General features: G+C 37.1%; 1 protein-coding gene across 1 annotated transcript; it reads right to left on the bottom strand.

The window, feature by feature from the left end:
- Window positions 1-1,671: 1,671 nt before the first annotated feature.
- LOC140228670 (inorganic pyrophosphatase-like) lies at window positions 1,672-23,645 on the bottom strand. Its single transcript, XM_072308933.1, has 13 exons — window positions 23,109-23,645; window positions 20,784-20,845; window positions 18,700-18,756; window positions 17,775-17,894; window positions 15,781-15,867; window positions 15,095-15,158; window positions 13,138-13,200; window positions 12,503-12,543; window positions 11,890-11,976; window positions 9,097-9,182; window positions 8,012-8,081; window positions 5,209-5,248; window positions 1,672-4,301 (listed from the first exon to the last, which is right to left on the bottom strand). Exons 1-13 carry the CDS (start codon window positions 23,311-23,313, stop codon window positions 4,264-4,266), a joined length of 1,020 nt encoding a protein of 339 aa, XP_072165034.1. The 5' UTR covers window positions 23,314-23,645; the 3' UTR covers window positions 1,672-4,263.
- Window positions 23,646-26,798: the final 3,153 nt, after the last annotated feature.

Here is a 26,798-nt window from a genome sequence, read left to right as displayed (position 1 = left end):
GGCCTCAGCCATACCAGGCTCAAGCTTTTTTAGCAGCCACCACCATGCGAGTTCGAGCGAGGAACATGATGTGTGAATAATTATTGAGGGCGCTGTTCATCAGCTGCCGAAGAGCCCTAGCTTTACCATCAGTGTCAGGACTCGGCCTGCAGATGTGTTTTCATTATGTCCTACTCTTTCCACACTTTTCTGTATGAAATTCAATGTTCTTGCTTGTCTTCCAGTTTGGCTTGTGTGTATTAGTAATGCCTTTTGATGTTCATAGATTAATGTAGGTAATACTGTATATCTTACATTTATGTGGGTGACACAAAAGATATCTCATTGGGCTAAAGGTGAAGGAGGATACGTATTCTCTCATTTTCGCCAAACATAAAATTATCTGTACCAATCTATTTAATCTTTATTTATTTATTTTTTTTTATTACAGCTGTCCTGTTTTTTGTCTTTTTCTTGTGAGCCCATGTTAGTTCTGGAACCCCTTCCATAGGAGAAAGTCACATTGAATTTTACAAATGTATTTAATTACACTGTTGTGTAATTGCATGGTTCAAATGTTTTCCTTTTCTCTTTGTTAAGATGTGAAAAGTTATGAATGTATATTTTGCTTTTTACTAGCTTTTGTAGTCCTTTGTTCTTTATATAGGCCTCTATTAAAGTTCTTTTTATCATTACAGCATATCTGATGTTATTGTCCTCTTCTCCTGTAGATCCCCCCCCCCCCAACCATCTGCACGATCACATAATTAACAGACTGTTTTGTTATACTAGATGAGAAAATCAAATACACAGAACAAGATCGATTTTGGTGGTCTAATGGTATGTAGTAAATACTGATATAACAAGCAAGGAGTGGGATCACATGATGTTATGTATATGTGATGTACATGTGATTCATTATCACAATGGCCAAAGCGGGAAAATAATTTTTTTGTTTATTGCAGATGTAAATTTGATAGATGCTAAGCTTTTAATTGATACAAGTACAGTGCACTCCCGTTATAACGAACACGGATATAACGAAATTCCGGTTACAACGAAGTAAAATTGAGAGCCGCAACATTATCAACTCTATGTACTTTTATTGTTTATTCATTCGGTTATAACGAAATTTCGATATAACGAAAGAAAATTGCCGTCCCGAGGACTTCGTTATAACGGGAGTCCACTGTATATGATTTGCCCAACTTCACCATACAGAAAATATCTTTAAAAGTAATTTAAAAATTACAAAACTATAAACATTACGTTGCCAAAGATGACTTTTCACACATTTTCTTCCTTGTATGATCTGAGACTTTATACGGGTAACATGACGACACGCCACAAACAAACGTCTATGATGTCACCCTCTAACAGCTCTCACAGCATGTGATTTGCACACACACACACACACACACACACAGGCACACACACTTAGTAAAAATGGTAATAAAAAGGGCTTCTTCATGCCTTCCACAACATGACTACATGTATTTCAACCTTCCTATGCATCATATACAGATATTGCAGAGTAGCTATATAAAGGCAATAACATAAAAACTAGTAATCATGAAAAATGAACTAGGAAAAGCTTTTCATATATACTAACTGTGGATGCAAACAGCAAAATCTTATCAATGTCATAATCATGCTACAGCACAACAAATGAAGAAAACATAGATAGGGAAATTGTTTCCTCTGTAGAAATTTAATCAGCGGCGGTTATTGCAACAACACACACAATTTGAGATCATTTTACTTCCATGGACATTCCAAGACTCACTCCTCTATTGAGCATGAGAACCACTTAAAATAGTTCATAATGAGCTTGTTGCCTGGTCTTACTGAATACATACAGGAATTCATCAAGCACACATGAGGACATTCAGAGAGAAGTTTAGAAGCATAGAATTTGCTTTATGGAAGATAAGACGATTTATGCAGAAATTCGAATCCCGATGGAATCCCATTTTCTTTGCTCATTTCTCCACTAATAAATTACAAATATGTGATGGTCAAAGACAGACAGAGTTTATGTAACTGGGGACATCAGAATATCTGTCCACATGACAGATAATTTTCAACCCCATCCCCCCCTTTTTTTTTTCTTTTTTTTTTTTTATTAAATGAGATGTCATTGTCAGGCCCAGTGAGATAATGCAGAAGCGAATAACTCCAAACTCAGAACCGATTATGTGCCGACATCCATCCTATGGACCCAATGTGCTTGTTTATCAAGAAGTCTTCCATCTAATAACCGCATGTGCAATTGTGAATTTCCCAGAAATATGCAAAACAGAGATACCTCGGATGAAATATCTTGCCTGTCCATAGCTGCATGTAGCGTACAGTCATGCCAAAGGTCCATCCCTTTAAGTTTCAGTTTTCTTGGCACTTGTATATAATTCAATGAAAAGGATCTCTTAAAGCTGCAGCACTGTTTTGTGAGAGTTTGTGAGAGTTTGTAAGGAACAACATGTCATGAAACGTCAACAGAAGTAATTGATGTGAAAGAATGATCATTACTTACTCACATAGGTGGCAAGTTTCATAATTTTTGTTGAACTTGCCTAAAAATTTCATGATTTTTCTTTTTTTAAACATTTTGCATAATTCTAACATTATGGATCACTCAACAATACACACTTATGTGACATCAACCGGAGAACAACTTGATATTGTGGTCAGCCCCACTGCAATAAACAAAAACAAAACACAGAACCAAACGTTTACCATGATAATGCAACTGTGTGATTGCAATCTGTTTAGCCATTTTAGACAAGGGCCTGTTTGGTGACATGAATACATCAAATCAGCGCTTCAAAGAGGTATAAAATGAACCCTTCGAGCCTCAGAAGGTACCTATTTTTCTCTCTTTTAAATCTCTCCTTCATACCAATATAACATAAATGCAGAGCTAAATACAAGTAGATGTATAAATTAGTGTATTTCAGGTTTAGGATACAAGTTCTTCCAGTGACATGTGTGAAATATGATTATGTTCTACTCACTTCAAGGTCATGGTTTGGGGAAGAGATATATTCATCAAAATAACAAACAAATAACATACATTCCTAGTACAGATACATACTATGATATCAAGTTTACTGCCACGCTGGGGTAGAACAGTTCAATATAAAGTGTACCTGAAGGCTAACAGATCCAGAAAGTTTTCCTCCTGATTGTTATTGGACATGAAGGATTAAAGAGAAGGGTAAGAAATAGCCAAGATATTACATGTCTGAATATTGATATGTCTGAATATGCACAGCAGCTTTCTAAATATTTCTAAAACATACCATAAAGAGCAATGCAGGGCACATCTGTTACAACGGACACGGTATTAACAAAATTTCATTAGAACAAAGTAAAATTCAGGTCCCAAAATTGTAATCATTAAAAGTCTTTGGTGCAAAATTCCTCTCAGTTATAGCAAAAATTTCTAAATAACAACAGAAAACCACCAGTCCCAAATACTTTTTTTTTTTTTAAATAACTGGGGTCGCCTGTATCACAAAACTTAATTGAGACATTTCATCCAGTCATCAAGGGAACAAAAACAATATAACGTGTTGAAGAAGAAATCCTTCATCAAGAAGATGCACGTACTCTACATGTATATCCAAATGTGTTAGTTGCAGATTTTGGAAACAGCCAAGCAGAATGAGATGAATTTGAGAGGCATTTGTAGACACTAATCATCACTATCCAAGAGTCACAATCTAGAAAGGGAAGATAGAGATCACCTGAACAGTTCATTGCTATAAAGAGACAAGTATAGGGATACTGTATAATTTCTGGTTCATGATAACCTCACCACTGGAGAAACTGTATATGACAAGGAAACACACACTTGTTTTTACATGTCTGGCTAGAAAGTAGATATTCCTGGTATATATTCAACACAAATTTGGCTATGAGCCATCTGAAGTTAATTTTCATGTGAACACATTATACAGAAGATAATAAATCAACATCAACATGATGCCAAAAATCAATTCTCCTTTTTTTTTTGTATCTGAACATAGGAGATAAACATAAATGTACATACATAACCACTATACTTCCCATCCAGAAGTGAAGATTATACACAACAGACATGTATTATATAAGGCTATGATAGATCACTCCAAAAATTAAAGGTCTACATCACTGTGAAATTCATTCAGAGGCACAAACTATATGCTGTAAAGAATAAAAGGTTGGTGACGATGGAATGACAGACAGATTCTAGGTTCAGCGAGGCACCGTTCCCATGGTAACATGCTTGATGAATTGACGTTACATCTTTGCTTCCACAAAGTGGTTGTTGTTGTCAACTGAAAGCCAAAAAACAATATAGACAAGAAATATGAAGTGGTAAACAAAACAATTGTATTAAGTCATTATTGTACAATAATGAATAAAAAAGTAAATATCCTTACACATTCCAATTTGCCTTTTTGTGAAACATTTTTCTCATACAATCATAATTTAACCACAGCAAGGTCAAAGTACTGACTAAAGAGTAAAATGCTACTTTCAACCTATCTAACAGTGATATGGAAAGTTCTGTGCACTAGGAATTATCTAAAATGTGCTGCTTGCCTGCTTCACCCAAAAACCTAAGCGGGCATGAAATATAAGGTGCACATTTTGTTTCCCAGTGCCAATTCCCAGGATAGTCAACTCCCAGGACGCATTCACATTGCCATCTGTCGCGATGCAACACCAGTGTGGCAACGGGACGCATCCTAGAAACAAAATGTTACAGGACTGTACCGCGACGCATCCCACCGTTGTAGTCTGTGACGTAGTGTGCACCATCACATTGCTACCCGTCCCCAGTACAACAGTGGTACATCACCGATACAACATCGGAACATTTGGGCAATGTGAATGCGGTACTAGATTGAAAACTCTGACATTCACTTCAATTTTACCCTGTTGCTTCCACGATTTGATAATGAACTCATAGAGGCAGAGCTGTTAGCCCATTGAGGACAAGTTCTGAGTATACTCGGGCAGGTGTCTATGGGAAATGCTTATTGTAGCAAAATCAAACAGTCCTCAACAGGTTAAACATCATGTGTCCATAAAGCACTAGGTTCATATGAAATGTTGTGGATGCTGGACTAGACTACAAAGCAGGAACTATAAAGAAAGAAAAACAATGTCTTCTTTGGGAGAGTAAATGTAGTATGATGGATGAAAAAAAAACAAACAAACAAACAAAACAAAACTTACCTTCTGGGTCTCTTGGAAGGGGTTCCTTTGGAGCAGGAGACTGTAATGCAACATAAACAATAAATGATATTAAACCTTCTCAAAGGCATAGAAGCTCACTGAGGATTAATGTATGCTAAAGGAATCACAACCCTTCACAAATCTTTGGCCCATGTCAAACTGAGATGCCATTAACATATCTAAATCTAATACAAATAGAAATACATTTTTCATCTCTATTACTACTGTTGTAATAAGTACCTCCTTTGAATACAGAGGAAAAGGGGATTGTTACTGTAGATCTACTGGTACTTGCCGAGAGCGGCGAAGAATTGTAGTCTGTGATCGCTTTCTCGCTCATAATGAGTTCATTAACTCCTTTGAGACGAATCAAGAATTTCACGAAGATTGAAGGTGAAATCTGATCTAAATTTTCCCGATATAGGACGGAAAGACAATTTTTCTGTGCGAAATTTTCCTCATGTATCACACGAGTTCCAATGCGCTGAACGTAGTGACATCTGTGCATGCGCATAAGCGGGATCTCACATGAATTCTCGAAGCGAGAATTACAAAATGAAATAAATACTTTTGAAATGAGACAAGACTACAAATTATACTACACTACGTTGGTCTACAGTTCTGGTTTACTACAATACTAAAGACATACTCATACTCTTTTTTTTTTCTGAAAAGTTTAAATGGAATTGTCATAAAATGGAATCTGGTTGTATCAAACTGGACCAGTGAACTCGCCTTTTTTTTTTTTTTTCTTTTCTTTTTTAGATATTGCTATATCAGGGTTTGAAGAACAAGAGACCCACGGGTCTAGCGCTCACCTGAGTATCGCAAGTTCACCTTTCACGCAGTCACTAATCTAAATTAGTCACAGCTCTACTAAAATTTGAACAGGCATTCTCAAGTAGAAGATGAAAATGTACAATAAGGGCCCAAATTTTTGAAGATTCCTTAATTTGGGGGGATGGGGCCCCCTGAGGCCCTCTGGGTGGGGCATGGTGCCCATTTTGATAAATTGAGATCCTGACCCCCTAGGGACGCTACCTGCCAAGTTTGACGAAAATCCATCATGATGTTTTCAGGAAGAAGATGAAAATGTATAATTCAGGCCCCCCCTTTGGACCTTCCCAACCCCCCCCCCCCCCCCCCCCAAGAGGGGCACCCCTGGATTTGCTATGAACAAACTTGAAACTACAGTCATGAATGTACTCACTCATAGTATTATCTTAGCTCTATAACTTCGGATTCTAGAGAAGATTTTTAAAGATTCCTTCATTTTGGAGGGTTTGGGTCCCCCCTAGGGGCCCCCTGGGTGGGGCATGGTGCCCATTTTAACAAATTGAGATCCTGACCCCCTAGGGATGCTACCTGCCAAGTTTGACGAAAATCCATCATGATGTTTTCAGGAAGAAGATGAAAATGTATAATTCAGGCCCCCCCTTTGGACCTTCCCAACCCCCCCCCCCCCCCCCCCCAAGAGGGGCACCCCTGGATTTGCTAAACTACAGTCATGAATGTACTCACTCATAGTATTATCTTAGCTCTATAACTTCGGATTCTAGAGAAGATTTTTAAAGATTCCTTCATTTTGGAGGGTTTGGGCCCCCCCTAGGGGCCCCCTGGGTGGGGCATGGTGCCCATTTTAACAAATTGAGATCCTAACCCCCTAGGGATGCTACCTGCCAAGTTTGGTGAAAATGGGTCATGGGGTTCTCAAGAAGAAGATGAAAATGTACAATTTAGGTCCCATTAGGACCCCTCCCCACCCCCCTCCCCTGGGTCCCAAGGGGGGCACCCCTGATTCTGCCATGAAAAAAACTTGAAACTACAGTCATCAATGTACTAACTCACAGTATTAACTTAGCTCTATCACTTCTGGTTCTAGAGAAGAAGATTTTTAGATTCCTTAATTTTGGGGGGTTGGGCCCCCCTGGGGGCCCCCTGGGTGGGGCATGGTGCCCATTTTAACAAATTGAGTTCCTAATCCCCTAGGGATGCTACCTGCCAAGTTTGATGAAAATCGGTCTTGGGGTTTCCAAGAAGAAGATGAAAATGTAAAAAGTTTACGCACGACGGACGCCGGACGAAGGGCGATCGCAATAGCTCACTTGAGCCTTTGGCTCAGGTGAGCTAATAAAATATAGAGAAACTATGAAGTTTTCCATACAGACATCTACTTTATTATAACAAATATATGTTTTACTAGTGTTCTGTAAAATGATAGTCCACTGCAGCATATCGTCGCTGGGGTGATAAGACCTTGTATCTGCAATTTTGGTGAAAATGAGTTTTTAGGATTAATGGTCAAATAATGGGTTAAGTGATGTCCTGTCCAAATCCCAACTGTCTTACTCCAAAAATGAAGCCACCACGGCATGTCAAAGGAAAGGCTATCCCATTCGCCACAGTGCTTTGGCCGCCATGATTTTTGGCTCTCCTGAACATTTAACATTTTGTAGATACGAGGTCTTATCGCCCCAGCGACGATATGCTATATGATTTGTCATGTACACTATGTTGTCCTTGACATTCTAAAGTCATGCCATCTATCTCGCATGGAATCCAAAGTGAGCAGGACAGACTTAGATACAATTTCCAAGTGATTCAGATGAGAGGTGCACTACCACTGGCTTTTACAGTCAAGGAAAAGTGGCAAACATCCAACCAATTTGGCAATATCAACATAATTGCTTACTCCCGGCAAAAAGTCCCTGAATAAATACTCTTTGGATGATTGACTCCAACATCTTTCACTTCCTGAGATTGTCCTACTTCTCCATCTAGAATGAATTATTACAGCACTCACTTGTTCAAGTGCAGCTTGGGCTTCATTTGCTGGGATCTTGTACTTGCTTGATTCTACCGTGACGTTGGCACTGAAATCAAATGTATAGATAGTAAAGACACAATGTTATCACACAGTTGGAAGCCAGTATTTCATTGACTGGTCATGCAGTTTGATCCTAAGAGACAGCATCACTAAAATAATTAAGGTGTCATTTAGACAAGCTTTAACTTTTATCAGATAAGAATGCCCTGTTAAAACAGAAGCACAAAGTAAAATCTAAAAACAACATTGACAATTTAAAATGATAGCAAGGATAGTGGTATGATGGAATGCATATATTTTCCATTTCACAAACTCTCCTTTTTGTAACAAATAAGTATATACCTGGTATATATATATTCATTGACATTTGGTTCTCTCTCTCTCTCTCTCTCTCTCTCTCTCTCTTTTTTAATATGTATTCTATTTGTGGTTTTAACAGAGGAATATATGATTGGGGGGGGGGGGTAGTAGGACGAGTCCAGTTCAGAAAAGAGATCATATCTCAAGAAATACTTGGAGGTCAGTGTAGTATTAGAAGAAAGAGAAAGCAAAAATTCCTCACATGATATGCATGAATCAGTCAACATAATAAAAATACCTGTAGATACATCCTTAATGAATGTTTGCACTGGAGTCTTGAAAGTATACTTGTACTATTATAATTAACACTGCAAAATAAATACTTTGTTTGTATAAAATGCACCAGCTGTAGAATCCAGTACCCCTGTAGGGTGGAAGCATAACCATTTTCTTACTAAACACTGTGCATATATCAAGTCATTGCAATGCTGCTACCAAGCCACATACATTGTATGACCACACTATCATAAAAATGTGTGACAAGGATAGACAAAGTAAGGTTCCTGACCCAGCAGACTTCTCACAACTTTGGGTAATTCCGATATTCACAGTCCACATTCTTGGTTAATTTCTCGGTACCGACATTAGATCTGCAATGATGCACAGCTTAGAAACACAGCATAAAATGCACTACACAATAATCATCATCCTCTTGCACATTGTTCTCTACGTCCTCATTATCATCATAAAGTAATGCTTACCAGCTCAGTCCTCCCAGGTCTGCCTGGCCATTTACAAGCTTCTTCCACTGCTCGGCGGTCTTATTCACTACCTCTATCGCAAAATCCTGTATGACAATGGTAAACAAGAAGAGACAAGAAAAAACTAGAAATGTCGCTATGGCGACTGGTATGCGTCCACCATGATGCATGGTTCTCCTAATAGGTCTATAGTACAATGTCTTGACAATGTGTAATGACAGTTTCACATATAAATTGGCAAATATTAAAATGACAGGTTTGTCACAAATGTGTTGAATGTTCACTTTCCTTGAACTAGGTTTACTTGGATAAATGGCTATATTGTGTAAGAGTGCAGGTATTTGGGGATTTGAAGATTTTTACTTGATTTTTGATCCCTTTGTAAGTTTAAGGAAGAAGTGAAATTTAGCACTTTCACTTGACCTTTGATCTTTTGGCAAGACACTTCCACGAGAATCTCTATTGGGCAACACACAGTACATGCATACATTAAGTTTCAAGAAAAATCCTGCAGGTATTGCATAGACAAGAGGGAAACAGTGAAATTTTGAGGAGTTGACCTTGACCTTTGACCCCTGACCCTTGACCCATGACCCCTAAATTCCCTAGATAATCACTGCCAGTCAATACACGCATATGTACTAAGTTCCATGAAGATACCTTGAACCATTTGTCAAATATGGAGAAAAAAGTAAAATTTTAACGTTTTCACTTGACCTTTGACTTCACGACCCTAAACTCTCTCTGGAGAATCTTTATTTGGTAGTTCATGTATACACTAAGTTTCAAGAAAATACCTTCAGGCATTGCATAGATAAGAGGGAAATAGTGAAATTTTGAGTGTTTGACCATGACCTTTTGACCTTTGACCTTGAGCATGTGCACCCAAAAGTTGATAGGCACAACTTCGCCCATTCATACATATACATGCCAAGTTTCATTCGGATACCTCAAACGGTTTTTTAGTTACGCTGTCCACAAAATTGATTACAGAAGGAAGGACGGACGGACAACCCGAAAACATAATGCCTCCGGAGACACTTCGTGGTGGAGGCATAAAAAAACAAACAAAAACTTGTACGTGAAACACACCAGGTATACATGTACATCATTGAGTTGTTTTTTTTTTTTTGTTTTTTTTTTTGTGTGTGTTTTTTTTTTTTCAAGTTAAGGGCTGCTACATTTTGGCTTGTACTTATAATATGATATAAAACAGTAATCATTGCTTATGTTCATATCATGTACAAAGTCCATGCATTGCAAAGTCCTATCTTTTCTTACACAAGAAAATATTTTTTGTGCGAGTCCACAATTCTAAGTCCAAAAATCACCTATGTTGACATGATTTATTGGTTTGTCGGTTCTGAATATGTTGCTTTTACAAGGTTTATTGTTTATATCTATATAAATCTGTTAAAGAAATTCATTACAATGGAGGGATCTAATAAATTTGAAACAATACCTTGAAATGAAACCTCGATACAAATGTAGGCATATTTCAATGTATGCATATTCACAAGAAATATTTTGCTACACATCAGTGATAATCCCTTCTAGAACAGAATTTATCAATGTAACAAATTTGTCCTGATTGAATGATACACACACATTCCTTCTTCTTCATTTCCAAAATTCTATTCAAAAAGGGAATGTAAGGGACTACCTGAGGAATACCGTTTAAAGGGACATTCCAGACGATTTTCATAATTTCACATCATGTAATACATAAATCGACGACTCCATGTATGGAATTGTGGAATTTATTATGGTTCTTGAGCAGAGAAACAATACTTTGAAAAACCTTAAACAAATTACACTGAACAAGGATGATGACATAGGAGGTTCACATATTTCAGAAATGTAGCAGAGTAATTCCATTACAATACCGCATGCTTGCGAGTTCACCTGTGTATAATCTATGCATGCCTTCTTCTTTTGTTCTGCTACCTTGAGCCCCAGCTCATGCATTCTTATGGTGACTCTGCCATGTCATCATCCTTGTTCGTTGCGATTTGTTCTAAATTTTGAAAATATTCTAATTCTTCATCCCAATTATCACAAATTCTAAAACTCTGTCCTCAGTATAACTAATTCACAGTTGTTCAAATGAAAAAATCTGAAAATCATCCGGAGGTCTCCTTTAACTCTTTCTGTGCCATGGTGGAAACCCCCTGTGTGCCACGTTATTCTGAGACACGAAGGTAGTCATGCTTTGAGAAAGAATTCGGTTTTTCCAATTTGTATAACTTCTACAAATTTCTGTTAAGGTGGACACAATAGTGAGCAAAGTTAAAGAGGAATGCCAAACATTGCTTCGATACAAATTGTATGACAAATCTATTATCAATTTTTCTTTTTAATGACAAGTTGCTACATTACTGTAAAGACATGACTTTTGCACGTAAAACCGTAACAGAAACTTAGAATGTACACGCAAATCTAGTTGGGAACACCGCTTGATAGTCAATCACCACATAGAACGCAAGCCTTATGTGAGAGGAACAAAAGCGCAAGAAACGCTTTCATTGTACCGCGGGATTAGCGATTTATTGATCGGTTTTAAGCGGCTTTGTGTGTTGAGCAGAATATGCGAAGTTGGCACGTCGTCGACTGAGTCGGACGTGCGAACGTGGCACATAAAGAGCTAAGAAACAAGAAATCCTCTATGAATATCTAAATAAGCATCATGACCTCAGTCTGTAAACCATCCTCCTCAATGCCGTGAAACAAACACAAAGCTGAGATATGGGGAACAGATTGTATAATGATTTATGTTGTGCAATCTCTCCTTACCCTGTTCTTGGCTTGTCCTTGAAAGGCGAACTCGTTCAGAGGTTTGCCGTCAGGCACCTTGTAGATCTTGAACCAGTTGACAGATGCCTGAAACAACAACAGGTGATATTCATTACTTGAAAGCACGATGGTTGGTTTGGTTATTTAATTTTCCAAGAATGTGTGCTAATTGCCATGCTGAAAAGGCTCCACAACCATAAAAACCACCAAGATTACTAAAAATACCAATCATGCTTTATATTTCTTCAAACAGAGTAGGTTATGACAAAAAAAAAAAGAAAGCAGGGATCATCCACTTGTCAAAACAAAAATGGAATGATAAAAGCAAAGAAACCACTCATGATGATAGCACTTAAGATCATACCAAAGTTCTAGTACAACTTCAACAACAACAACAAAATTGATAGGAAAAGAACACAATGCCTTCCTAACCCTTCATGACAGAGGAAAAGAAATAATATCTTTGCCTTCTCTCCCCCCCCCCCCCCTCAAATGGGTATATAAAACTTGCTTAGACTTAAAAGATGAAAGAATCAGTTAGTCAGCAGGTGCATTAAAAGCAAGTTTGCAATCAGCTGGGCAAGATTAGAATTGAAGAGCAGAAGACACTTACTTCAATGAAACCAGGCATGAGTCTCTGGATGTCAGCTATATCTGCACGAGGATGAAGAGAATGAAAATCAAGTTATACTCACATAAAATATGACAGTGAAAGAAAGATTTTACAATACATAGTACACAATTTGAATTAGAAATGTATCATATTCAGTTTAACTGCATTGAGGCTTGAAAAAGAAATGTCTATTTAGTGAATTTGAATTGTAAAGTCTCATCACACTTGACATATCTTACTTGAAGTAATCGAGAATCTAAAAAGTTGGATTTTAATAGAGATTAATACAGATTTCACCCCCCCCCCCAATATTAACAGACAATCACGACAACTACAAGGCAAGACAATGGGCATGTGAGATTATATTATCTTCCACTCCTGATGAACAGTGGAAAAAAATACACCAGAGGAGGAACAGGGTCTATTCAATAACATTGACCTCTTGGACAAATTCAAAATCTTAGAGTTGGAATCATACAATATAAATTACCATTAAAGAAAAAGTCATGTAGGGGAAAAAAAAAAAAAAAATTCATCAGAGACTTTCTTGGGAATTCTACATGTTCATGCTAGTGAAGTTTGATGCAGCATAGCCTGAATATGAAGTCCATTCCAGCAGAGCCATGGCAACATACCATTCATTTTGCTTGCCAGGGGGTCCGTGACATCGATGGCAAAGATCTTCCAGTCCGTCTCGCCTAATTTGAAGAGATGATGCAATGAATACAAAAAGCGTGATGACGCAATGCAGTGTATGATAACTTCTCTTCCAACATCTGCAACAATGCACCACTTCCCATATCATTGCTATACCTCAACCCCTCCTTGGGTTGAGGTATCATTCCTCTGCTTTAACCACATGTTTATATTGTTACCACTTCCTTATCACTCAAAGAAAAAAAAATAAATAAATACAAAAAATAACAGGAAATCCAGGCAGTCTAGTGAATATCAAAATACTGACATTTTGTACCCACCCTCAATCCCATATCACTGGCATTTTATAAAGATCATTATAAAATTTGATGATTTTGCTATTGAACACATTCTGTCCTACTTTTTTTTTTTTGCTTCATACATTTGCTTTTATTTTTGGTGACATTTCATAAAATTTCGAGAGGCGTGACTTTTCAAGATTCTGATCCAGATGATATCTTATCAAGGACAGTGTTATTTTATGATTTTTCTATCTTATAACTTAAGACATGTATATTCTGTAAGCAAGGTAACCACTTTAAGACTCACTTTTTGTATACAACACACGAAGCAAATGACATCATCATTCACTTGACTAAAGCTACTTCATAATTATCGTACCAAAATGACCATAGGATACCAAAATAACTGATTCACTAGCATATCATAAACCGAACAGCTTTCATTTTGAAAAGTTTTACTGACATTTCAGAACATTACTGCATGTAAATGAAATATTGCTAATGGCAAAAAAAAAAAAAGAAACTAGATATATCGCTACGGCTACTGATATGCCTCCGCCATAATGCATGGTTCTCCTAATACACGTACAGGTCTATAGTACAATGTCTTGACAATGTGTGATGACAGTTTCACACAATTGGCAAAATATTAAAATGACAGGTTTGACACAAATGTGCTGAATGTTCACTTTCCTAGAACTAGGTTCAATTGGATGAATGATTAAAATGTCAGAGTGCAGGTATTTGGGGAACTGATGATTTTTACTTGACTTTTGACCCTTTTATAAGTCTATGCATTGAGTAATTTTGAAGGTATTGAGAAAAAGTATAATTTCAGTATCAAATGGGAAAATAGCATTATCTAAACCTGGCCTTTGACCTTTGACCTCACAGTTCCAAAGAGAATCACTGTTAGGTTGAACATGCATAAATATGTAAGTTTCATGATGATACCTAGAGTTACTTTCAAGATATGGAGGAAAAAGTGCAATTTAGCACTTCCACTTGACCTTTTACCTTTTGACCTTTGACCTTTTGGCAAGAAACTTCCCCCAAAATATATATTGGGTAATACATGCCATACATCAAGTTAAAAAAAAAAAACCTTCAGGCATATAGCATTTTAAGGAAAGTAGTGATATTTTGAGGAGTTGACCTTGACCTTTGACCCCCTGACCTTTGACCCATGACCCCCAACTTCCCTAGATAATCACTGCCCATCGGTACAAGCATATATACTAGGTTCCATGAAGATACCTTGAACCATTTGTAAGATATGGAGAAAAACATGAAATTTCAATTTTTTTTTTCACAAAATAACCTGTGACCTTTGACCTTTGACCCTGTGACCCTAAAATCCACACAAAGTATTATCCCCTAAGGATATACCCTCATACCAAGTTTGATGTAAAACCACCACATGGTTCTTGAGATATCGACAAAAACAAAACGGGACGGACGGACGTACGGACGGACGTACGGACGGACGTACGGACGTACGTACGGACGGACGGACGGACGGACGGACGGACGGACGGACGACCCGAAAACATAATGCCTCCGGCCACTTCGTTGCGGAGGCATAAAAAAAAGAAGTGATGACCATCCATTCCAATTAAAGCTAAAACTATCCTTCCTTTACTGCGATGCCTACCTTCATCTATCAAGGCAATGGTACCGAGGACTTTCACTTGCAAGACTTCTCCCCTCTTGGCGACCTAGACGTGGAAAAAAAAATAAAAATGCCAAAGACACACAACCCTAATATTCAATGTGATCAATGAAATTTGGGCCATTTACATACCCTGCAGCTTATCATTTGCACTCTTGTTAAAAAGGTCTCAGTGTCTGTAAGGAATCAGTTTGTATGACCCACTCACCGGCACAAGATTCACTTGCTCAAGACTAGTTCTCTCATCATGATTGCTGATTTGTTTTTTCCTTTTATTTCTCATATGTATAGCACTCTCAAAAGGCAATACAGGACAGCTGTACAAATATCAGCCTACCTACATCGATACGCATCTATCTTTAATAGCACTTTCAATGGTATCCAATGACTGAATAGTGGAGCATGTTTCCCTATACCGATCATTGCAATCAACAAAATTTACCCAGGACCCAACACGTCAGCTTTTGTGTCCAGTATCATCAGTACTTTGCCCCAAAACAATAAAAATTTGAGAAGGACAGGGAGTGAACAAGTCATAATACAGTCACTCAAGTTTCTACTATGTGCCTTCCAAACGACTGATTATTGACACAATGATCTGTGTGTGTGTGTGTGTGTGTGCAATCAATTGATAAGTAAATTAGTCAATATTACAATATCTCACATACCTTTCTGCCAATCTCACAGACATCAATAGGGTCGTTGTCTCCTTTACATCCCGTGCTGTCATCGGTATGATTGGGATCTTCCCAGGTCTGAAACATGGCAAAGACATACCTATATTGCAGACTTCATGTACATTGAAGACAACATAAGTTTACATTTAAACATACTTCATGTACTGAAAACAAATCAAAACAAAGCAAAACAAAACAAAACAAGCAAAAAGACAAGATAGGAAACTTATGTTTTGCCAGAGAAAGAAACTGGCTGAATACTGCCCTGAATGACAAGTCCTACAACTTTTTTTAAATTCATTTTTGCTTCACATAAAATGTCACATCAGAAATGAAGGTTGTGCTAAGATTAATTTGTATTTCAGTTTAACTCTTGTACACCACCTGCGATTTTCTAATGTGATTGTCTTTCATACTGAGACAAGTAGAGCAAAGTTTTAAAGAGCATTTTTTGTCAATGGTACAAGACACAAAATGTTCCCAGGAATACTACCTATGAAGAAAAAAAAAAGCACACACACACACACACATACACACAAAATCACATCAAGAACAGTTGCATTGTACCTCCAAGTCAGCATAAACTACACATGTATGTTCACAAGTATGTGATAGAACTAAATTGAAAACAAACTGCTATCTGTACATGTATCAAATAAAATGCATTTTTTAATGTGTTTTCTATTCCTCAACAGTATCTTACGTCAACATAGAAATCTATCTGTTTTCTGAGAACTACAGGTACGTGTACATGTAAATACTTGCTTAAAGAAGAAAATACTTTGTCTGGCACACAGGTTTGAAGAGCAAATAAATATCAGACTACATGTTGTATCAATTCAAAACCTGCACAGACATGAAATCATATCACATGGTATTTACAGTAATCACAACAAGATACACATGATTTGTTAAATGACAATCAAAATCTACTGCTTGCGCAACAAAAAACAAACAAAACAAGTGATAACATATATACATACATATATGCACTACAATCAGGACAAGAGTAATCTTAGAAGATTTTGAAGATTTTAAGGCATCAGCAATTGTCATGAATTTCACTTTTCCAAACTAGCTCAAAAATAAAATGCATGCTTTGTTTTGTTTTTAAATAATGAGTAGAAATAAATCTTTTCCACAAACTTATAAACAAGAGAATTTCACTAATATCCATTGAATCCACAGTTCAAGAGTATCTCCTTTCCTTCTCTCTCTCTATCTCCTTTATAGTCTGTATATTTACATAATTTGAATAAAATGGATAGAAGTGCAAACAAAACTTTATAACACCACTACAACCAAGAGATAAATGCTTAGGCACTTCAACCTTTTGAGTTTGGTTGTAATTTTCTTTTGTCTGATGAGTAAAATGATAGTGTTCCACTGTGAAAACACCAGTGGAATTGAATCATCTGCAATATGCAAATCACTTTGAGAAAGTTATACAGATACCAAAACAGTTCATCACCAGTTGTCATAAAATCTTGTTGTACAGTAGTCATTTGTGTTTCTTTGCGGCAAATTACAATATCTGCAAGTTTCGGCCACAAAAAAAAAAAAAAAAAAAAAAAAAACGAGAAGACAAAACTCATGAAAATAACAATGTTTACAATCCATATCAGAAAAAGTATAGGATCCAAACACAAATTACTGCAATGTAAACAGACCTCTCTTTACCTTTACATATATGGTACTTAGACTGAATTCTGCTTCACCGTACATAATCTTTGGTTGGTATGAGTGTAACTGAAGTGAAGCTATTTGGAATTCTCATTCATCCACGACTTCTCCGATCATGATGGTTTATTAATACACATGCTATAAACTGAAAAACATTATCTGGCTGATATTGCCACATTATGCAGTACTGATGTTATACCAAAAAAGCGAATGACTAAATGAAGGAAAACACAAAAAAAAGCTTTATTTTCCTACAAAATCTTACAAAAATCTGTCAAATGCTGACAGTTCCCTAGTCATACCTGAGGGAGGGCACCATAGTTCCAGATGTACCCGTGGTAAGGGAAGCAGTTTCGCACAAAGCGCAGCTTGCCCTTCTTCACATCTTGCTTGATCGGGTTCATGACGGCTTTGGTGTCGATCTGAAAGAGGAAATGAATTACATGAGAAAACATGCATTCATACTGCATCCCTTCAGTACCTCTTTGAGAAACAAAAGCTCTTGAGTTTGGCATCACCATCACAAACTCATACATACTTAAGATTTACAGTAAAAGCCTTACAACATGTCACTCTACAACACTGGACAATAATTCCTATTACAAAATCACATACTGTGCATGCGGCTGGTGAAAGTAAGCCCCTTTAATTGTTGAAACAAGTGTTAATGGCATAGATTACTTGGCGAAAGAACATACTATCAAACATGTTGCTGTCAAACAGTTCGATTTGCTTTGGCATTATGTTTCTACATTTGTACATACTACATGTATTCTAATCACACACGGCTGTATTTCAAAAACCTGCTAAATAAGATTTCATCATACAACCATCTGGATGTGTGTGAATGAGAAAGAGAAAGAATGAGAAAGTGTGGTGTTGACGAACTAACAAAAACTACATAACTTTGATTTCAAAAGTCCTTTTAGGGTCACTCTCCCTAAAGACACTTGTAAGTCATTCTAGACATGAAACAGAGGAAATCAAATGATTCTAGTCTATTTTCACTTTATAAACTGCAATTTTCCAATAAAATATGGCTACAGTAGCTTTGATCAGTGTTTGTTTTTGTTTTGTACTTGTTTTTAGGGACAAAATTCATTCTTCATACTTACCAATTCTCAATGTTGGTAAATATCTCATAACAGTTACAGATGATACATCCAGTGGCTAATAACACAGACATACAGGAGTTCACTATATAATAATCATTGTACCATTGCTCACCTCCATTTTTGCATTTGTCCACCTTGGTACTTCCACAACCATGTTGAAAATTTGTTTCTGTGAAATAAATGGTGCAAAAATAAGAAAGTAATAATATGATCTACTGTACTTATTAACTTTGGCTTTGACTCTGCATTTTAGCATGCACGGTGTCATAGTAGCCCCCACACCAGTAGAATGTGATAAATTCCACAACAAATCTGAATAGCTGTAAGTACATCATAATATACAGAGTGTATTAATCCTTACAATGAATCTGGACAAATAAATGTCATGAGAAATCACAGCATACTGCTGCAAGAACACAATCTGTACATTGACACTGTATTCAATCTTAATACATCCCACCCCCTCCTTCACAGCGGTGGGTCATTAATTAAACTCATTTTTTAACATTTACTGTACTCTATTTTATTTAAAGGAAAATCAAATACAAAACTTGAACATGCGAGTAAAGTGAATAAAGCTAGATGGCTGATTTTCATATCATAACATGGCTTTTTTTGAACATATGACAGCAAATCATATTTTCCTACCTGTCCCAACACATTAAAAAAGTATATCACAATGTTAAAACTGCTGCACAGTTCTAAAGCACATTCATGCTGAGTACACATAGTATTCAAACCAGCTCTAGCTCTGCATAAAAGATCCTTCATAAATCACCTTCATGTGATTTCACAAACTGCACAGCAATCTCTGTGAAGCCATTACTGAATTTAATGACGTATAATACGTTGCCATGACAACATGAAGCCATATGGAAGCGATCACAATGCAAATGCAACTTCGCAAATTTACATGCTGCATGGTTAAAGGGGGAGTTTCTCCAATGGGAATTTATTGAATGCAGTAAGCATTTGTCAAACATATCAGTCACAGTTTAAAAACAAAAATAAGTCACAGTTAAACAAACCATAAAGTCATCTAGAAGTTATGAATTCATTGCAACTGATTGACAAATTTCCCTTCTCCAATTAAGTAAATACTTTTTCTTCAGCTACTAATTTAATCAGTGTTTGAGTAGTAGCCATGATGAAAAAAAAAAAACATTATATGAATAATTTATGACTGTGTAAAAGCTTCGGGTTACATTCTCTAGATCGGAACTCTTACAATTTTTTTTTTTAATGTCACTATAGAAAAACACTAAGAAAATTAAAAGAATGATGAAAAAAAAATTTTCAACATCATCAAGAAAGAACTTGACTTGGCTCAGGGACTTCAGAAGGTAATATCTATTTTCCACAGGTTTGAACATTTTACAAAGTTTACTGGAACTGCCAAAGTAACTTATTACTGTTCCAAAACTTTGAAAATTCATAACTTTGAGAAGAGATGTCCGTCCAATGTTTCCCTTGAAAAGTGTTTACTTACATTATGTGTTTCAGTACTCTAAAACTACACTTACTGAATCCACAGTATATTAGGGAAATTCCCCTTTTTGAGTAGTAGCCTGCATGCTGCATTAATGGCATGCTTTAATGTATGACAATAGCACACTGTACATACTGACATTTATGCACAATACAATGTGTGTCCTGATAAACTTTAGTTATACATTGTAGATTATGGACACAAAATATTGATTGTACCCCTAGTAGAAATAACAAATTGACTAGGTTGAAAAATAGGAAATTTGGTATTGATTGTTTAAAAATTTCTACATGAACACAAAACACCAGAGTACTGCACAGCAGGCGCAAAGATGATAATGCATCCAAACATCATCCAGGGAATAACTTTCCAACTCAAATTTGATAAGCAATTAGAGCTGATGACAATATTTCAAATGGTATCCCGTACACTTCTATGAAAGAAAACTGCTACACAAAAGATAGTTTGTGTAGCAGTGGTGTAAAAATCCATCTACCAGCAAATTGTGATGTGGTGTACCAGGAAAATTATCCCCTGTCATCAGTATTTCACTTAGTACATGTAAGTCTTTTTTTTTCTTGATATAGATCCTGAGGTATATATCTAAAATTACTTTTCTGAGGATGCTGTTCAAATAGGTATTAGATTACCTAGTCAACAACATACTAATTACTAAAACTTATTGGACATAATGAAAACTGTCATACCTCTGCATCTGCATAAAGTGGTATGTCGTGGAAAGGTGAAATCACACTGCCATCGCTATTCTCTGTTAGAAATAAACAGGAAAAAGATAAGATAAAATATAGATAACAAAAATACAAAATAGACTTTTGAAAGTCACTTGACATTTATTACATGTAGCATTTAAACAGGTAGTTCAAAGTATTTTTGATCATTAACCTGTGTTGCATGCTGAGAGGTCCACGAAGCAGTTCTGCTGGATTGTTTCATGCTTGAACAATAACGCTCAGTCGCTAATTTCACACTGTGGTTGAACAGCTTTCGTATGTAAGTGTGTGTGTGACTCAACAAAAATAAAATGCATAAAATCAATGATACTACGCTCAATTAACCTGTTCCTTGTGGAAAGCTGGTATGTTACTAAAGGTTACCGTTACGTCAAATGATATATGGGAACCTGGTATACCAGGTTCCCAAAATGTAGACAAGTCAGGCAAAGAGTGCCTGCATTCCTGACCTAAAGTCCTGTTATTGGTGCTACATGTATGCTGCTCAGAAAAAAAAAAAAAAATGGCTCTGATAGAAAGATTCAAGTTTTATTTACCAATACTTGTTCTTATTTTTGTATGAAATCTGTGTGTATCACGTATGTACCTTATTCAAATGTAGTAATGCGCTTGATTTGCTATAAACTCATAGGAAGATGTACAAATGTACATAGTGATCTAGGCTGAACTCAGTAGATTTTGACTTTTGCTCACCCCATTCATGCGTCTCTTTTGTGCATTTTATACAACAAGAGTTTGTGAACCCATCAGCACACGCTCTATTCATACCTTGCACCCAATCAATATTTTCATTATTCAATGGCACATGTATATGACCATGGAAAGGGGATGTACTTGTACCACTTGACTGCTTTTGAACAGGTGGATTACCAGCCTGTCCCTTCTCTGTTGACAAGTAAAAAGAATCTTGTATGGGGGCATTGAAGGCTCTCAGAGGATTAACAATATCAAGACTGAAAGAGTAATTGAGTGGATTATTAACTTAAAGATTAAAAGTCAAACAAAAAGCTACAGTAAAATTCTGATAATGCATTCTTGGGGTAATTCAATGCAAGCGAATCCAAAGTCACACAACCAGTGTAAGCTTTTACAATGTGTTAAAGGTATTAACATGAATTCAGACGTGGCACTTAATACTTGAATGTAGTGGGCGACAAGTGAAATTACGCTAGTCTAGATGTCTATGGTGAAGGTACCATCTGCAGTGCATGGTTGAATTTCACAAAACATTTCTGGGCCAGTGCAGCTGGGGCTGCATGGGCTAACCACTTGGTCAATGAAACCTTGAAGTGGTAGAACTATAGAAGAGGTGCGAGTAGCGGTAATGCTTCTTTTACTTATAAACTGTACTTTATTATAATTATTCTGCTTAGGCATGCGCATGTCAGCTGACGAAACCCGGAAGTGGCACCAATGATAATAAACTGCCCCCCCCCCCCCCACTTTTACAAATGTGGCATCAGAAGTGCATTTCTTAGCTTGTGATGACTTGTTCTTTGATTTTGTAAGAGACAGCTTGGGACATAGTCTGTGTCCTTTTATTTCCATTTAGGTCTATTGTAATAGGACCTATGACCCATCGCTAACATTAATCATTAGATATGCACAAATCCAAGTACTTATTAGACCAGAAAAACAATTGCTAGCGAGCTTTGTAAGTTGAATTGCCTATCAATATCATGGCTTGCACTGCCTCCACAATCTGAAAGTGAAACTAACGTTAGAGCTCGGGACTTGAGTTAGCCATAATTATAGCATGAATATAGATTCTAGATTCATGTCAGCATGACTCCAGGGTATCACTAACGTTAGTGTAAAGACAAGTCTATCATGTAATGCCTAATGGTGTCTTGAAGAAGACCGGGGCGGGATTCTATACATGTATGATGTAGGTGGCTACTTAATAATAAAAAAAAAATTTAAAAAAATCAAACTCATTCGTGAGTGTTTAAATGTGTGTTCGGCATGTGCACTCTAGCCTCGAGGATCTGCATTAAAATGACAAACCAGCGTCAGTGGTTACAGTGTTAAAGAACAGTAAAGTGTACAGGCTATAAAAAGCTAACCAGCCTATAGACCTCTACTACAGTATTGCTATTCTGAGACGGTCTAGATTGCTGTAGCTGTCTACCGGCTACTACTCGTACGCTTACTGAATGAAAGACCTACACTGTAGCTGTATACTGTGCTGTGCTAGTGATTGGCCCGCCGCCGAAAACCCCGGCACCGTTTACCGACGGTTCGTGGTTGTACGTGCTCTACACTGGTTATGCTACTTACTGAAGAACAGCCGATAGTCAAGTGAGTTTGGTGCGCCTCTGGCTTCTACAGAATATGCCATTGCTGCAATCCGTCCGTGTAGATCGAGATAATGTTTGAGACAATTATTTCTTGATGTCAATGGCGATCGGGTGAAATTAGACCCTCTGCAATGGGCAGCTCTACTCGTCGAGAGGACGCGTCGGACTGCGACCCTGGCAAACATGTGGGCAAATTGATGCTGCGCGTGCGCAGTAGTACAGACGCAGGTAAAGTACAGCTAGTACAGGAAGAATGGCAATACACACTCTGTCAAATCACTGTACCTTGATCGACTGTACATGGATGGCTGCAAGTAGATGAGATTCTCTGGCAATATAGGTCAAGTAGCTGCCTGTGTAGGCCTAATTACCAACTCAATGACACCGCAAATTGACTCAAAGCAGACTCAATACGAGCCAGTAGAGTGTGTAGAAGTTTACCGACAGTACAGTGTCAAGGTTCAAAATACCACCACCGCGAGCCAGGGACATTCAGTCCGACGTCGTTCCGGAAATACGCATCCCTGGTGGACTTCAGCCCAGCCGCATGCAATTACTTGCCAAACTCTATCCACCACGATCTAGAACTTGCTTACTTGGTGGAGAAGTTCGGCAGGGAGGTAGAGTTTCTTTTCACCTCCCTGGACCCTGTATGGGCACATTCGCCGCAACCTTCGTGATTCAATGCACAGAAATTGATTACACGAGATAGATTGTCAATCGACACTCTGCAGTCAGTGCAGTGTTATATTGTTTAGTTTCTTCAGGTTGGAAACTTTAAACACCAAGACGTTCTATTAACAAAAAAAAAAAAAAAAAAAAAAAAGACACAACGAACACTCAAACCATAACTGGGATATTTGATCCAGCAGTTCGTTATATGAGATGTTGTTTTAGTACATTTATTATGACTTTATGGCCGTAGGCAAAAACCAAATATATTTATCTTTTTCTTTTTCTTTTTTTTTTGGGGGGGGGGTAGACATCTTTAGATTTGGTACACACTTTTGGTGGAGTAATTTCTATATGAAAATCCCTCTAATAATAATAATAATAATAATAATAATAATAATAATAATAATGATAATCAGTACAGAAGTAGGAAAAGTAAATATTGAGAGACAATTTCGAAAAGCTAAATCGTGATATCTGTCACGACACGTCTTGTTACGCGTGTATTTTCTGTATCAATATCAATCTTCTACACTGTATATAGGCCTATACGTGTTTTATAAAATGTATGGGAATTTATAAGTCCAATTTATAAGTGCTTCAAGCGCTCCAGGCAATGACATTATATATAAACGCCGTGAATAGATTGGTAGTGGTAACAGATATCACAATCCGCTATCACGACTATAATGTGCCATTAACTGATAGATAACAAGATGCGAGAAATGTTTGGTTTGGTTTGGTTGGTTTGTAATCAACAAACACAAGAAATGAAGAAAAACAATTTTGTTTATTAGATTGTTGCTTGCGGATTTTCCACTATAATACCCTCCCCCCCCCCCCCTGCAGCCATGACAACTGACTCTCTCTCTCACCAACCAATTCCGCCCTTCCCCCACCCCACCCCACCCCCACCTCTCTCCCTCTCCACCATGGCCTCTCCTTTTCTCTTGAACTACTTTTTCAGTGCCCCCAATTATTTAGCTATAATAGTCACACCATGCACTTGCACCGAGAATTCTGTATGGGGCTGATGATGTATGGCCGATACGCACGTATTAGACGTGACGTCGCAGCACTATGCAATCAAAGATGAAAGATGAAAAGTAGGCCTAATCACTCGTCGTGACGACTGGATTATGGTCATATCAAAGTGATGTGCATAATTATTTTTTTTTTCTCACTTGCAAGGGGTGTACAAGATTTCCAAGTTTCAGACGTGGTCTACATTGTAGGTAAAATTGGGGAGCAGAGGAAGACATAAGGGTATGTAGCATTCTATTTATTGACTTTGCTTGAATGAAATTGGCCTAAGTTCTTTCATTTTGTATCTAGGCCGAAGTACGTGTTGGCATGCACTATATCTCCCCTAAATCCTGCAAATTGATGATCTGGTATCACCGTAATCAGAATCCATGTAAGATTGAAAACTCGATCAACGCTATTGTTGGGAGCAGCGATTACCGATGGATTCATATATTAGCTGTGACCTTTGAAACCAGGGGGTTGACTTTGATTGCACAGTTGAGACCTTCGATATATGTGATGTGAATAATACGATTATGCTCACCAGGCAGCACACAAAGCACGTACATAGTTCTCAGTGGCGGAGCCAATGGGGGGGGGGGGGGGGGGGCGCACAGGGAGCGCCCCTTGTTGTTTTTTGTTCTTTTTTGCTTTGTTTTGTTTTTTGGTTAGCTTATGTAACCCGGAAGTGGCACATTGCGTTGCGCTCCATCTCCCCCCTCCCCCTTTACGGAATTCCTGGATTTGTCCCTGGTTCTATAGGAAATCGAGATGTTAATGGAGGCGACCCATACCATGTAGGCCTACTCAACATGGTGCGCGATCTGAGAGACTATCAATAGTCTAAATCTGCCTTTCAGACTGACATAGCACTTTCAGACACAGAAGCCGCGGTCACACTGCGTATGGCAAAACTTCTCGAACTTCGAAGTTGTTTGACTACGAAAGACCATTAGTGCCACGGAGAAAAAAAAACTACTATTTCTACTAATCTGTTTAAACAGATTATAATCTATAATAACAGATTACGGTATTTCTACTAATCTGTTCAAACAGATTACAGTAATTCAACTAATCTGTTTAAACAGATTACGGTATTTCTACTAATCTGTTTAAACAGATTACGGTATTTCTTCTAATGTATAAACAGATTACATTACTTCAACTAATCTGTTTAAACAGATTACGGTATTTCTTCTAATCTGTTTAAACAGATTACATTACTTCAACTAATCTGTTTAAACAGATTACGGTATTTCTTCTAATCTGTTTAAACAGATTACATTACTTCAACTAATCTGTTTAAACAGATTATAATCTGTTATAACAGATTACGGTATTTCTACTAATCTGTTTAAACAGATTACGGTATTTCTTCTAATCTGTTTAAACAGATTATAATCTGTTATAACAGATTACGGTATTTCTACTAATCTGTTATTACAGATTATAATCTGTTATAACAGATTAGTAGAATTACCGTAATCTGTTATTACAGATTATAATCTGTTATAACAGATTAGTAGAATTACCGTAATCTGTTATTACAGATTATAATCTGTTTAAACAGATTAGAAGAAATACCGTAATCTGTTTAAACAGATTAGTAGAAATACCGTAATCTGTTATAACAGATTATAATCTGTTTAAACAGATTAGTTGAAGTAATGTAATCTGTTTAAACAGATTAGAAGAAATACCGTAATCTGTTTAAACAAATTAGTTGAAGTAATGTAATCTGTTTATACAGATTAGAAGAAATACCGTAATCTGTTTAAACAGATTAGTAGAAATACCGTAATCTGTTTAAACAGATTACAATCTGTTTAAACAGATTAGTTGAATTACTGTAATCTGTTTGAACAGATTAGTAGAAATACCGTAATCTGTTATTACAGATTATAATCTGTTTAAACAGATTAGTAGAAATAGTAGTTTTTTTTTTTCTCCGTGGCACTAATGGTCTTTCGTA

The sequence above is a fragment of the Diadema setosum genome, chromosome 5 (assembly GCF_964275005.1).
Source record: "Diadema setosum chromosome 5, eeDiaSeto1, whole genome shotgun sequence".
Lineage (NCBI taxonomy): Eukaryota > Metazoa > Echinodermata > Echinoidea > Diadematoida > Diadematidae > Diadema > Diadema setosum.
The sequence above is the reverse complement of the archived record's forward strand: the minus strand, read 5'-3'. Positions and strand labels throughout refer to the sequence as shown.